Source organism: Triturus cristatus, chromosome 2_2 (genome assembly GCF_964204655.1).
Source record: "Triturus cristatus chromosome 2_2, aTriCri1.1, whole genome shotgun sequence".
Lineage (NCBI taxonomy): Eukaryota > Metazoa > Chordata > Amphibia > Caudata > Salamandridae > Triturus > Triturus cristatus.
In genome coordinates this window covers 221,768,373-221,783,630 of record NC_140582.1, presented here as the reverse complement: position 1 = coordinate 221,783,630, position 15,258 = coordinate 221,768,373, and the positions used below count along the sequence as shown (strand labels likewise).

The 15,258-nt window shown below is 36.9% G+C and overlaps 1 protein-coding gene across 1 annotated transcript in view; it reads right to left on the bottom strand.

The window, feature by feature from the left end:
* The window catches only part of LOC146862072 (uncharacterized), a 39,542-nt gene extending 25,275 nt beyond the window's left edge, over nt 1-14,267 (bottom strand). The window contains exons 1-2 of the mRNA XM_085643055.1: nt 14,158-14,267; nt 7,801-9,777 (exon numbers count right to left, since the gene is read on the bottom strand). Coding sequence (XP_085499181.1) covers nt 7,801-9,734 — 1,934 coding nt within the window. The 5' untranslated portion in view covers nt 9,735-9,777; nt 14,158-14,267. The remainder of the gene's footprint in view (nt 1-7,800; nt 9,778-14,157) is intronic.
* Nucleotides 14,268-15,258: the final 991 nt, after the last annotated feature.

Here is a 15,258-nt window from a genome sequence, read left to right as displayed (position 1 = left end):
TTCATACAGGAACTCTTTCAATCTCTCACTTTCACATATACTCACATATATACACCAATAGTCACATATACTAGTTTAAAACGTATGTAGTTACTCCTGAAGACACTATTGAGACAGTCATTCACTCACTAACACACCCATACACACACTCATCCACCCATACAGTCCTGCACACATGCTGTGTTCAACACATACAAACAGTGAGTCACTCATTCATGCACCGATGCACTACGTAATACCCCCCACCGAACCATGCAGACACTCAGACTGATACTCAAAAAAACAACTAATAACCTAAATAGGCACCCATGTAGCTACTCACCAACCCATGCAGCCACTTATACACAAAGTGAGAGACTGATACAGATATTTACATATTTAAACATTATTCACTAAGCCATGTATTCACTATGATACACTTAATCAGTCAGTTACACAATCAATTTTTCAAAAACAAATCATCCATTTAGACACTTATATACCCATTTATTCTTCCATCGACCATGAGATATACATATATAAAACATATTTAATTTTCAGAATAACACACATTCACTAGATGATGTCATCAGTGATGTCATCAGTGATGTCATTTGAGATGTCATCAGTGATGTCATGAGTGATGTCACTGACCATGTCATGAGTGATGTAATATGTGACGTCATCAGCAGTGCATTGCGGGCGCGCGAGTTATAGTTAGCTGAACTAACTATAACGGGGCAATTTCATTGGTTTTTTACGAGTAAAATGTCCAGCTAACTATAACATGTGTGAAACCTATGGTTTTTTCACTGAATTTCTAAGGTTTTTTAAATGCTAATTCCTAACTATAACGTGTGTGAAACCTATGGTTTTTTCAGTGAATTTCTAAGGTTTTTTAAATGCTAATTCCTAACTATAACGTGTGTGAAACCCATGGTTTTTTCATTGAATTTGCAAGGTTTTTTAAATGCTAATTCCTAACTATAACGTGTGTGAAACCCATGGTTTTTTCAGTGAATTTGCAAGGTTTTTTAAATGCTATTTTTTTTTTATATTCTTCATTTTTTTCAAACATATTTTTATTTTAATTTTCTTATCTTTTATAAAGACTATGCTTTAATTTTTAAAATCCTTAAATATTTTTTTTATATATATTTTTTAAAATAAACATGTAAAATTTATTTCCAGATTTTTTTTTTTTTTTTTTTATAGTACGCGTACCGTAAGCTCACGGTAAGCGTACGGTTTACGCAACGTCCGTAATCTATCTACGCTGCTTGCGTATAGTTACGCACTTTGCGTAGCCGCGCGTACTGCGCGTGGGACGCGTGCGCGCTTACGCAACACGCGCACGTTACGCGGAAGTGCCGGGAAATGACTGTTATGCGCATGTGCGCAAGCGCGTGTCTTTTTTACGCGCACGCGTACTTTTTGCCGTAAGCGCACCGTAAGCGTACCGTAAGCGTACGGTAGGTCATGTGATCTTGAAACACAACTTTTGATTGGTTGAAACTACTTTCAGTTCTAGAACTCTCCTACACCACACCCATTCCCCTCATTTCTGCTTGTGATCCCTTGGGAGAAGGAGCTGGTTTGTCTTTGGGATACGATGGCAGAACAGCAGAGCTCTTCTGAGAGTGAGGCTAGCACCAGCAGCACTGTCTTGAGGCAGAGAGCGAGGAAAGTAAAACCTTCTTATGTTTGGGATTATTTTACTTTTCCAGAAGGCCAGCAAAAGGTGAATGCACCCTTAGTTACTTGCAAGCTGTGTCAGCGTGTACTTTCTAGAGGTAATCCTGACAGGAAGTATTCCTTTGGGAATCACACCATGATGAGGCACCTCAAGGATGTACACAAAAGGACACATGCTCAACTTTTTGGAGGTAACTCTTCAGAAAGACGAGCCAGTACATCCACAGCAGCTCAGCCTGGACCATCACCTGCAGAGCTTACTCCTTCTTCTGCAGCTCAGGTGAGCCCTTCATCTGTGGGGGGAGAATCTCCTTTTGCTGGCCCTCTGGAAATGAACCCTCGATTTCGGAAGGTTGATATTCATTGCACATTTTGTAAAGCTCTAATTTGTTATAGGGAGACCAGTGTTTCCCTAGTGAATAACAAAATAGATCAGCACATTTGTAGCTTTGAATGATTTTCCCATGGTTCCTTTCCTCTGTCCCTGCATGAACACAACGGTTCTTTTAAGAGCCAACCTTATCTTTCATCTTTTTTTTACATTTTTTTTAAAAAACTTTTTTTTTTTACCGTACGCGTACGGTAAGCGTACCTTTTTTTTTATTTTTTAAAAAAAACACTAAAAATCATTTTTCACATTACAAGGTCCTTGAAAGACTACAATTATTACTATTGACTTACCATACTCACTGAAAAAAATATTTATTCATTTGTTTTTTTAAAAAATAGTTTTTAAAATGGTTGTAGTTTACGAAAATTTTCTATATCGATCTGAAAAAAAAGAAAAAAGTATTAATATTTTTAAAACATTTTATAATACAGTACACATATTTACATTTTTTCCCAAAAAATATTTTTGCCTTATTTTTGCTGTTTTCAGAATATATTGCATTTCACTATAAATTGTGAAAGCAATTGCATTCATCATTTTACAGCGGGCAAAAAAAAATAACAATCTCAAAGATTGTATTAAAAAAGCCCAGAATCTCTTCTCACTTAAACTTATCATTACAGAAATGCATATTATTCTTAAAAAATGTCATCTAAAAACAATACTTTTTTCTTTAAAATACCGTCTGATATTTTTGTTTCAGAAGTACATTCACAATAATATATCTCAAATAACTCCAAAATACATCTGATTTTATTTCCTTTAGGCCAAATAGTATTTTTTATTCTTTCCCTGGAATAAATTTCCAAGGGAAAACCATTAAAATTCTAAAGTTTAATCTGTCCAGATCTCACCGATTCTCTGTAACATTTTGGTTCACGAAAATTTTTCGAATAATTTATTTAGTCCACAATAGAATTGCTTACTTTTCCACATGGCCAAATAGTAATTTTTGAAATTATTTTTGAAAAAATTTCCAGTGGCAGTCCAATAACATTCCAAAATTTAAAATGTGCAGAAGTTACCGATAATCTCTAAATTATTGGTTTTTCAAAATTGCATTAAAAATTTAAAAAGTCCACATTACAATTGGTTATCTTTCCTTTAGGCCAAATGATAATTTTAAAAATCTTTTTTCTACAAAATTGCAATGGTAATCCTGTAAAATGGTAAAATTATTTTGTCCAGATCTTGCCAAGTCTCTCTAAAATTTAGGTTTCAGGAAGATTAGATAGGAATTTGCTAAATCAAAAGGCAAACGTTGTTTGAAAATCAATTGGGAATCATTACACAGTGTCCATCCTTTTTCACATTTTAGATAAACTGTGTAATGTCCAGAAGTAACAGTAGGTCCATCATGGAAAATTATTGCAACAGTTACAAAAGTTTTTCCTGAAATTGATAATTGCTGTCCTGTAAACTTCTTTATTAAAGTATCCAATTTTGATCCATCAGCTCTACATCGTTGCATCATTAAAATTACATACTGTCCGTATTCCCTTAAAATTAATGTTGATAACATGTCAGAATTACACTCACCACATTTCATGCTATGATTAGCATCTTTAACTAAGTTTGCAAAAGTGACTGTTTTACTCTCTGGCAATGTCAAATAAATAAACCTTTCATTATCAACAATAGAACCACTTATATTATAACAATTATCACAACTATGTTCCCATTTATAAGAGAGACCAAAAAAAATGTCAATGGGAACTCCTTCTTCTTCCACTACCTGAAGAAAATACATCAAAAATTCGTGAGCATCTTGCTGTTCATTTTGAGAAAACTGTGTTCGTCCTGAACATACATCTAAAAGTTTTCTAATATCAGTAGCACTTTCTATTTGAGTTTTATCTTTACTCAGCTTTTGAAAAAGGAGACTGAGCTCTGAACAGAATCTTTTTCCCTGATTTATTATTATCTGCTCTTGCAAACTTTCCAGATAAAAAGCAACATTCAGCACTACATTTGCGTAGCAGTTGACACCAGAGCTATTTTCAAAATGACATCCTACAACCTGTTCTTCATTTTCCTTATTCTTTTTGCTTGCAATTACATCACTCCTCTTTTTTTTCCTCTTCTCTACATCTTCATTACAGATATTCTCATTTCTCCTTTTACGAGAAACTACACGTTTCTCCAACACAGGATACTGACCTAAATGAGGAGCATAGCTTCTTCTTAATCTATTATACTCCTTTACACAGTTTGTATCAGCACTAACTTTTGAGTCATCGAAGTCTATCATGAATAAACCTGATAATGTTTTGACTCGTGACAAAGCAACATATGCCATACCTTCTTTGAACACACTAGATCCAATGTTCACAAATGCACAATCTACAGTCAATCCTTGAGACTTGTGAATAGTTACAGCATATGCTAGAGAAAACGGAAACTGCTTCCTACGTACATATAAGTCTTTCACAAGCATGAAACGAACTGAACAACGACAAATGTCTTTAACTTCCTCTATCTGATCAAATTTTATTTTTAACCATTCAATTCCATCTTTTTTCTGATAATTAATAAAACCCACAACTCTTCCCATCGCTCCATTTACTAAGCCTTTTTCAACATCCAAATTTCTCCTTAAAAACACTCTACAGTTCATGCAAACATATAGATTTTTTTCTAATCCTGCTGTTTTGGAGATGTTCTTCTCTAGTGAGTCCAATTTATTTTTCAGTTTGCCTGTTACTGTGACAGTAATTCTTCCATCCTCAATTTTGTCCACTGCTTCCAATTTCATGATCTCTTCCTTTTCCAATTTCAAAAGCTCCTCATTGAATATTGAGCATTCACGTAGAGTTGGCATTAAGCAGATGACACTTTTGTTTTCTGCAATGTTCTTGTATATCTTCTCTGCAACTATTTCTTCCTTTGGAAATAAATTATGTAGCAGCCGAGTCTGTAATGCTTTTTTGCCAGCTTCTGTGAGTAGTCCAATCCTGATATCTTTCAGAATACTTCCATATTCTTCATCGTTTGCTTGCCTCATATTAGTTGTAAGTTCCTTGTACTCAAAGAAGGACCAAATATTTGTATTACCGATGCTTCCCAATGACTTCTTCGTGTCTTCATGTGTCACAGTATTAAACACTGGTTGTCCTTTAACCGGAGTAAGTTGCAAAAGATCCCCAAAAACGATGACGTGTTTTCCACCAAATAACACGTCATAGTCTGTCTTCAAAATTTGCTGCATTCTTAAATGCACAAAGGCAAGCATTAAGTTTGATACCATGCTCACCTCATCAATAATGAGAACTTGCATCTTCTTCAATACTCTTGAAACTTCCAAGCATGCTTCTCCAGTTAGCTTGTTGAATTGTATTTTGTTCTCATGCTCCACTGGTAACATTAGCAAACGATGTAAGGTGATTCCTTTTATGTTATATGCTGCTAACCCAGTTGGAGCAGTAACCACACAAGACAAAGTAGAATCTGTTTTTTGCTTTAGGTAGCTTCTGATGACTTTAATTAGGAAACTTTTTCCAGTGCCAGCTTGTCCGCTTACATACATCCTGATTGGATGAAATGATGTGCATGAGCACTCTTTTTTTTCATGTAGAAATCCGTGTTCAATTTTGTTTTTGATCTCTTCATAAATTTGTTGCTGCTCTTGATTCAGTTGTCTTTCCAAATTTTCTAAGTCTATAAATTCTTCTTGAGCTTGATTCATAGCCGTTTCCACTTCATTCATGGCTATTGATGCTTCATTTTCAACGATTGGTTGTCCTAGGGGATCTTGACTGTATGTTCCTGAACTTTGGCTGTCCTGAGAACTGTCTCTAGCAATTTCTGCTGCAATTGTAGTTTCCTGTTCAATTTCTTCATTTAACATTTGCAGATAAGTTGAGAATGTACTGCATTGTATGCTGTCTTTGCAAGCATTAAAAGAATCTTCATAGCTCTGGAATTCTCCCAGTAGTTCATCCTCTGAACGCCATGGTTTAAACAACTGTAAAAGAGCCAAGTAGTAAAATTCTTTCTTGTCGGTAGTGTCGCAACTCAGCTTCCGGTGATTTATCAAACTTCCTTTGGTTTGCTTCACCAAACATCCTTCTTCACCAACGACTTTATATTTTCCATTATTGATGTCTTCTGCAGCTTTCCGTGAATAAATGTAGTTCTGCAGCACTTCATAGAGACACATGTTCTCCAGATGATGACTTCTCTTGGGATAATATGTGTCCAACATGTTTGTTTTCAATATATCTGTACTTTCAGGTTCGAACTGTGCCAAATATTCAATTTCTCCAACAGATTTCAGTACCCGATTTCTCATTGCTGCAAGGCCTAAACTTGCCCAAATTATTCTTCTTGACTTCGAGTAGAGACTTGCAGAAGATAATCTATCTGAACATTCGTAGGATCCAATTTCTCGATGCGATAACATCTTCAAACTGAAACTGTACAGCTTCTTACTGACAGTCTTCTCGTGAGAAATCTCTTCCCACATTTCCTTCAATTCTGTTTTTTCTGATTTCGTAATGTAAGACGTTACATATCGAGCAACAGCAATGGAATTGTCAGCAACATACTGTATATCCATGTTAGCGTTCCACATGGATAAAATGACTGGGTTGTAGTCATTTATATTTTTTGATTCTTCTTTTCTTTTAAGGTTGTAGGTATTCTTAGGTGATTTTCTTGTGATAGTATGTCTCACAGCTGACATAAAACTGTTGACTCTTCCATTTGTAAGAACAGGTCTAGGAAATCCAAATCGACATTTAGTGTAGTATTTTTCTTTGCTCTTGTATTTCCGTCGACAGTATTTTCCACACCGATGACTTTGGAAACGTAGAACTTGCTCCTTTAACTTGTACTCTTCTGTGCTTTTAGGTATAGCACATGTTGCATATTCTTCAATGTAAGATAACACTGCTTCATCAGTATCTGTTCCAAACTTTGGGGCATCCTTGATCCACAGCAGCATATGAATATGAGGAGCACCTCTTGCCTGGTACTCTTTTCTCCAAAAGAAATCCACTACTTCTCCAAGGGGTGGATTTTTTTTATTGCAGATGAAGGACATCATAGCCTCAAATCTATGATTGAAATATCTGCAAACATTAACCGGATCCAATGAGCACAGTTCTCCTGCTGTCTTGTATTCGATGTTTTCAATGTTTGAATTGGCCTCTCGTAGAAAATCCAGTAAATCATCCCAAGCGTACTCGGCGCAGCTTAGGGTAAGGAACCATGTTGGTGTTCCTAAATTGCATAACATGCATTTTAGTTCACCATGGCGTCGGTACCAATATTCATTTGTCCCACGCTGACAAGCCATCAGATTGATCAGTTGTGTTTCCAAATGATCATCTCGGTGCTGCACTTTCTCCATAAAATCCTTAGCAGACACATTTTGTAAATGTACTCCACTTTTTAAAATGTGATTTACTGCATAAGACAGTGCAGACAAGTCGCTTTCAAATAAAAGATGGAACAAATAAGGGATACTTTGTCGAAATCTGGGATCTTCAGCATATAGTCTTGTAGTCCGATACTCAGAAGCTGGAATCTGTTCCGGACGTTCATCGTATCGTCCTCCTTTTCCTTTAGGAAACAGCTGGGGAAAACATCGAGCTTCCAAGCTCTCCTCCCATACACTCACGGGATTTCCTTTTGCTTTCTTCATCTGAAAGAGATCAATATTGTCTCCCATAACTTCTTTCGAATGGAGAGGATGTATGCTAAAATGTTCATAAATTTCTTCTTCCTTTGACTTGTCCACTTTTTCAATTTGTCCACTTGGTGTTTCTGTATCTCCTTGTAAATCTTCTTCTTCTTCTTCTTCTACTATATAAATTGATTCATACCATTTGTTATTTTTTTTCAAATACAAATTTGCTCTTTGTACTTTCCGCACATCTACCAGCTCCTGCCAAATCTTCTTATTCTTTGTAGGTACACCATTAACCAGAATAATTAATGGTTCAGTTTCCAAAGTATCCGCATCAATAGTTTCCATATTTTTTTTCAAATCCAAGGGCAAATACACCACTCTACCTTTTAAACCTCTCACTAAATCTGAAGGAGGTAATTTACCAGTTTTGGGCTCCATACGTACTATGGTCTGGAACGGATGAACACATTGAATGAGTATAGACTCATATGTATTTAATTCAGAAAGTTCAGCAGGAATAGCATCCAATTCTAAATTATTATGTACAGCTCTGGTCGGCATTCTATTTTCCTCTAACTTGTTGTAGCAGTATTTACAAATACGCTGATCTTCACCCAATTCAAAACAATTTTCAAGAAATATATATGTTGCAAAATCCATCCACTTATAATTATCTTCATTTTCACTCTTTCTGTAGAGATCAACATTCCTAGTTTGTTTTCTATAATGAGTTCTGCGGCAACAAATACAAGTAACATTTGGTCTTTCATTAGAGACTATTGCAAATTTTGTTATGTGATCATTAAATGTCTTACTTACACAAGGTTCTACATTCTCTTCCACTTCTGCCTCATTTACTGTGTCCTTCTCTGCACTGTTTTGTTCAGGACCAAAGTAACAAAACTGAATTTCATCAACAACCTTCTCTACATCTGATACCGTTCCTCGGAACAGAGCCCTATTCAATTCATTTAACTTTATTGCTGGACTTTTGGCAAAATACAACCGTCTCACAAACTTTCTCATTTCAGTATGATGAACAGCCAGCATCCTAAAATGATGGAAAACACTATTGCACACTTTTCTAGATAGACAAGCAAGAGAATGACCCTGCAAACCAGTATTCTCTCTCACTCTGCATGGATCCAGACTTTGAAGCACCTTAATCTTTTGTTTTACACTTTTTTTACTATATTCTCTTAGAAACTCTCGAAATCTGTCAATAGATTCCTGACGCACAGTGCAAATACTACTACAATTCCAAGTGTACACTGGGGCTTTAGGACGTCTCCCCATTGCCTCATCTGCCATCACTTGTACCTCATCTCTTGGAACCATTATCTCCTTCTCCATTATGCAACCATTTTTTACTTCGTATGAACGACCTCTGGTGTCAACTGCATGCAGCAAACTATTACTTTGAAAATAGCTCTCTTCATTAAAAAAAGGTTCACTACTTGAGCTATGCATCCACTTTCCTAAAAACACTTTACAAAAATTTGTTCTGTTCACTACTCTTTTGCTTTTGCTTTGTGATTTCAGTACATTAACCATTTTATCTAATGTACGCATCCTATTCAAAATTAATATGAATAGTTTCCTTTTTAATTCTAATGCCTTTGCTGCAATGGCTTCAATTTCTTTTTTTCTCTTATAATATTTAGCCTTTTGCTTATATTTCTTTATATCCTTTATCAAATTGGACATAACTCTTCTCTGAAACATTTTTCTACGTATCTCTTTAAATGCTGTTTTTCTGTTTATGTTAAACTTTTCAATTGCAGAAGGTATATTTGCATTAACTAAATCCTCAATTTTTTGCTGTTCTGTAGGTTTTGTTACATTTTTCCGAGAACAGACATTTTGTACATTTTTGTTTGTTTTCAATATTTTGTTTAGGAATTGTCTTTTTTGCTTACCAGAAGATTTTTTCTTTTTCCCAACATCAGCATCTTCTACTAACTTTGGTCCTCCAGTTGTCCTCAAATATAGTTTTTTTTTTAGCGTTTTTTGAACTCGAGATTTTGTAGGCATCTTAAATTTTGTTCACTGTTCTTCAGCAATACCTGCAAAAAAACTAAAAAAAAAATTCTTTATTGAATTTAAATATATTACTACATTTCTTTTCACAATAGTCACAAAACGAAATTTCTTTGCCAATTTGAATGCACACAAACTCCTCTTTTTTTTTGGGCAAGTGAAAATCTGTATAACAAACTGTCACATTATGAAACCAAGCTGTTTTTTTTTCAGACCACCACCGTGTGTATTCTCTGTGACTGCCTACACTCCAGCAGGGGCAACCAGCCTTAGTGATGCTGAATGTATTTGCATTACAGACTTAAACCTGAAAACCCCACTCGCTTCTAATTACTGTGCATGACTATACATGGCAAGCACATGGGTGTGTGCTAAACCTCTGCTTCTTCCCCCAAAAATTCGCTCCTCTTTTCCATCTACTGCAACTGTGAAATCACCAGAGCAAGACGCAATACATTTCTGCCTATAATTCTTCTATGCACACAGAGTCATGTTTTCACATTAGTGCCAAAACGAAATTTCTTTGCCAATTTGAAAGCACACTTACTGCTCTTTTTTTTTCGGGCCAAGTGAAAATCTCTTTTTACACTTTGAAATCACTTTTACAGACTGACACATTCTGAAACCTTTTTTTTTAAATTTATTTAAATGCACATGTCCAAGCTGTTTTTTTTTCAGACCACCACCGTGTGTATTCTCTGTGACTGCCTACACTCCAGCAGGGGCAACCAGCCTTAGTGATGCTGAATGTATTTGCATTACAGACTTAAACCTGAAAACCCCACTCGCTTCTAATTACTGTGCATGACTATACATGGCAAGCACATGGGTGTGTGCTAAACCTCTGCTTCTTCCCCCAAAAATTCGCTCCTCTTTTCCATCTACTGCAACTGTGAAATCACCAGAGCAAGACGCAATACATTTCTGCCTATAATTCTTCTATGCACACAGAGTCATGTTTTCACATTAGTGCCAAAACGAAATTTCTTTGCCAATTTGAAAGCACACTTACTGCTCTTTTTTTTTCGGGGGCAAGTGTATATCTCTTTTTTCAATTTGAAATCACTTTTACAGACTGACACATTCTGAAACCTTTTTTTTTAATTTATTTAAATGCACATGTCCAAGCAGTTTTTTTTTCAGACCACCACCGTGTGCATTCTCTGTGACTGCCTACACTCCAGCAGGGGCAACCAGCCTTAGTGATGCTGAATGTATTTGCATTACAGACTTAAACCTGAAAACCCCACTCGCTTCTAATTACTGTGCATGACTATACATGGCAAGCACATGGGTGTGTGCTAAACCTCTGCTTCTTCCCCCAAAAATTCGCTCCTCTTTTCCATCTACTGCAACTGTGAAATCACCAGAGCAAGACGCAATACATTTCTGCCTATAATTCTTCTATGCACACAGAGTCATGTTTTCACATTAGTGCCAAAACGAAATTTCTTTGCCAATTTGAAAGCACACTTACTGCTCTTTTTTTTTCGGGGCCAAGTGAAAATCTCTTTTTACACTTTGAAATCACTTTTACAGACTGACACATTCTGAAACCTTTTTTTTTAATTTATTTAAATGCACATGTCCAAGCAGTTTTTTTTTCAGACCACCACCGTGTGCATTCTCTGTGACTGCCTACACTCCAGCAGGGGCAAACAGCCTTAGTGATGCTGAATGTATTTGCATTACAGACTTAAACCTGAAAACCCCACTCGCTTCTAATTACTGTGCATGACTATACATGGCAAGCACATGGGTGTGTGCTAAACCTCTGCTTCTTCCCCCAAAAATTCGCTCCTCTTTTCCATCTACTGCAACTGTGAAATCACCAGAGCAAGACGCAATACATTTCTGCCTATAATTCTTCTATGCACACAGAGTCATGTTTTCACATTAGTGCCAAAACGAAATTTCTTTGCCAATTTGAAAGCACACTTACTGCTCTTTTTTTTTCGGGGCCAAGTGTATATCTCTTTTTTCAATTTGAAATCACTTTTACAGACTGACACATTCTGAAACCTTTTTTTTTAAATTTATTTAAATGCACATGTCCAAGCAGTTTTTTTTTCAGACCACCACCGTGTGCATTCTCTGTGACTGCCTACACTCCAGCAGGGGCAACCAGCCTTAGTGATGCTGAATGTATTTGCATTACAGACTTAAACCTGAAAACCCCACTCGCTTCTAATTACTGTGCATGACTATACATGGCAAGCACATGGGTGTGTGCTAAACCTCTGCTTCTTCCCCCAAAAATTCGCTCCTCTTTTCCATCTACTGCAACTGTGAAATCACCAGAGCAAGACGCAATACATTTCTGCCTATAATTCTTCTATGCACACAGAGTCATGTTTTCACATTAGTCCCAAAACGAAATTTCTTTGCCAATTTGAAAGCACACTTACTGCTCTTTTTTTTTCGGGGGCAAGTGTATATCTCTTTTTTCAATTTGAAATCACTTTTACAGACTGACACATTCTGAAACCTTTTTTTTTAAATTTATTTAAATGCACATGTCCAAGCAGTTTTTTTTTCAGACCACCACCGTGTGTATTCTCTGTGACTGCCTACACTCCAGCAGGGGCAACCAGCCTTAGTGATGCTGAATGTATTTGCATTACAGACTTAAACCTGAAAACCCCACTCGCTTCTAATTACTGTGCATGACTATACATGGCAAGCACATGGGTGTGTGCTAAACCTCTGCTTCTTCCCCCAAAAATTCGCTCCTCTTTTCCATCTACTGCAACTGTGAAATCACCAGAGCAAGACGCAATACATTTCTGCCTATAATTCTTCTATGCACACAGAGTCATGTTTTCACATTAGTGCCAAACGAAATTTCTTTGCCAATTTGAAAGCACACTTACTGCTCTTTTTTTTTCGGGCCAAGTGAAAATCTCTTTTTACACTTTGAAATCACTTTTACAGACTGACACATTCTGAAACCTTTTTTTTAAATTTATTTAAATGCACATGTCCAAGCTGTTTTTTTTTCAGACCACCACCGTGTGTATTCTCTGTGACTGCCTACACTCCAGCAGGGGCAACCAGCCTTAGTGATGCTGAATGTATTTGCATTACAGACTTAAACCTGAAAACCCCACTCGCTTCTAATTACTGTGCATGACTATACATGGCAAGCACATGGGTGTGTGCTAAACCTCTGCTTCTTCCCCCAAAAATTCGCTCCACTTTTCCATCTACTGCAACTGTGAAATCACCAGAGCAAGACGCAATACATTTCTGCCTATAATTCTTCTATGCACACAGAGTCATGTTTTCACATTAGTGCCAAAACGAAATTTCTTTGCCAATTTGAAAGCACACTTACTGCTCTTTTTTTTTCGGGCCAAGTGAAAATCTCTTTTTACACTTTGAAATCACTTTTACAGACTGACACATTCTGAAACCTTTTTTTTTAAATTTATTTAAATGCACATGTCCAAGCTGTTTTTTTTTCAGACCACCACCGTGTGTATTCTCTGTGACTGCCTACACTCCAGCAGGGGCAACCAGCCTTAGTGATGCTGAATGTATTTGCATTACAGACTTAAACCTGAAAACCCCACTCGCTTCTAATTACTGTGCATGACTATACATGGCAAGCACATGGGTGTGTGCTAAACCTCTGCTTCTTCCCCCAAAAATTCGCTCCTCTTTTCCATCTACTGCAACTGTGAAATCACCAGAGCAAGACGCAATACATTTCTGCCTATAATTCTTCTATGCACACAGAGTCATGTTTTCACATTAGTGCCAAAACGAAATTTCTTTGCCAATTTGAAAGCACACTTACTGCTCTTTTTTTTTCGGGCCAAGTGAAAATCTCTTTTTACACTTTGAAATCACTTTTACAGACTGACACATTCTGAAACCTTTTTTTTTAAATTTATTTAAATGCACATGTCCAAGCTGTTTTTTTTTCAGACCACCACCGTGTGCATTCTCTGTGACTGCCTACACTCCAGCAGGGGCAACCAGCCTTAGTGATGCTGAATGTATTTGCATTACAGACTTAAACCTGAAAACCCCACTCGCTTCTAATTACTGTGCATGACTATACATGGCAAGCACATGGGTGTGTGCTAAACCTCTGCTTCTTCCCCCAAAAATTCGCTCCTCTTTTCCATCTACTGCAACTGTGAAATCACCAGAGCAAGACGCAATACATTTCTGCCTATAATTCTTCTATGCACACACAGTCATGTTTTCACATTAGTGCCAAAACGAAATTTCTTTGCCAATTTGAAAGCACACTTACTGCTCTTTTTTTTTCGGGCCAAGTGAAAATCTCTTTTACAGACTGACACATTATGAATCCACCATGTGTAACTACAACAAAAACAATTCCCATTTCTATTATTCATTTCTTAAGTTACCACATACATCCCCTCTCAAACTGTAAACTCACCTTTAAAATTAGTTAGTTGTGAAAGAAATGTGTCACTCAAACAGCAGATTATCAGAGCCAGGATCTCTGTTCTGTACACCTCTCTCCTCTCAGCAGAACCAGATAATGGCAAACTTTCCCTCTATTTTTCCACACATATACATGTAAGTTTCAAATCTCAGTGCTTCCCCCTTTTTTTCAAATGTAATGACACATTTCTATTGGTTGAAAACCAACCCTTTTCCAAAAGTACCCTGCCCCCAACTTGACTTCTGCCTAGTACCCTTCCCCCAACTTGACTTCTGCCTGCTACCATAGCAACAGCTCATGGAACACTGCTGTGTGCAGTTAGGTCAGAAGTTCGACACACAATGTTTCAATTCCACAGAGCAAGAGTGCTTGACTTTTCAAACCTAACTGCAAATCCATAGTACTGTTCTTTGGTTACACATTTTTTTGTACCAATACAAAACATGCTTCTATTAATTTTCACATACAGCCTAGTTTTTTTTCTAGAATGGTATGAAACAGCCAATCAGTTCTTTTTGTTTTGTAAAAAATATGTATGCCTCCATTTCCAAACTGTCTTTCTTTTCATATTGCCATTCTACTGAAAGACACCTCCTGAGTGCATCCAGTTCTCCTTTGAAGATGTTCACAGTGTGGATTGTAGGGCACAGCTATGTCTTCTGGAGTGAAAAGTTTGCAGAGAAAACAGATATGGTGAGAGACCTTGCTTTGCCAAATGTAGACATTAAATGGATTGGTCAGAGAGGGTTAAAGTGGCACCAATTGATGCCATTGGTGAAATCCTTCATGCAAATCCAACACCCTGACCTCATAATAGTGCACTGTGGTGGCAATGACCTAGGCACTTTGACTGGGGTAGGTCTGGAAATGCTTATGAAGGACACCTTTGCACAACTGTTTACACTTTTCCCTAAAACTGCCTTTGTGTTTTCCAACATATGCCAAAGGCAAAAATGGAACTGGTCCAATCATTTCTGTCCACAGATTGACAAAGCAAGAAAGCACGTCAACAAATCTGTTTCTGCTTTCCTCCGTGACTATGGTATGGGTGCCATTTACCACAACAACTTGCGTTACGACATGCAAGACATT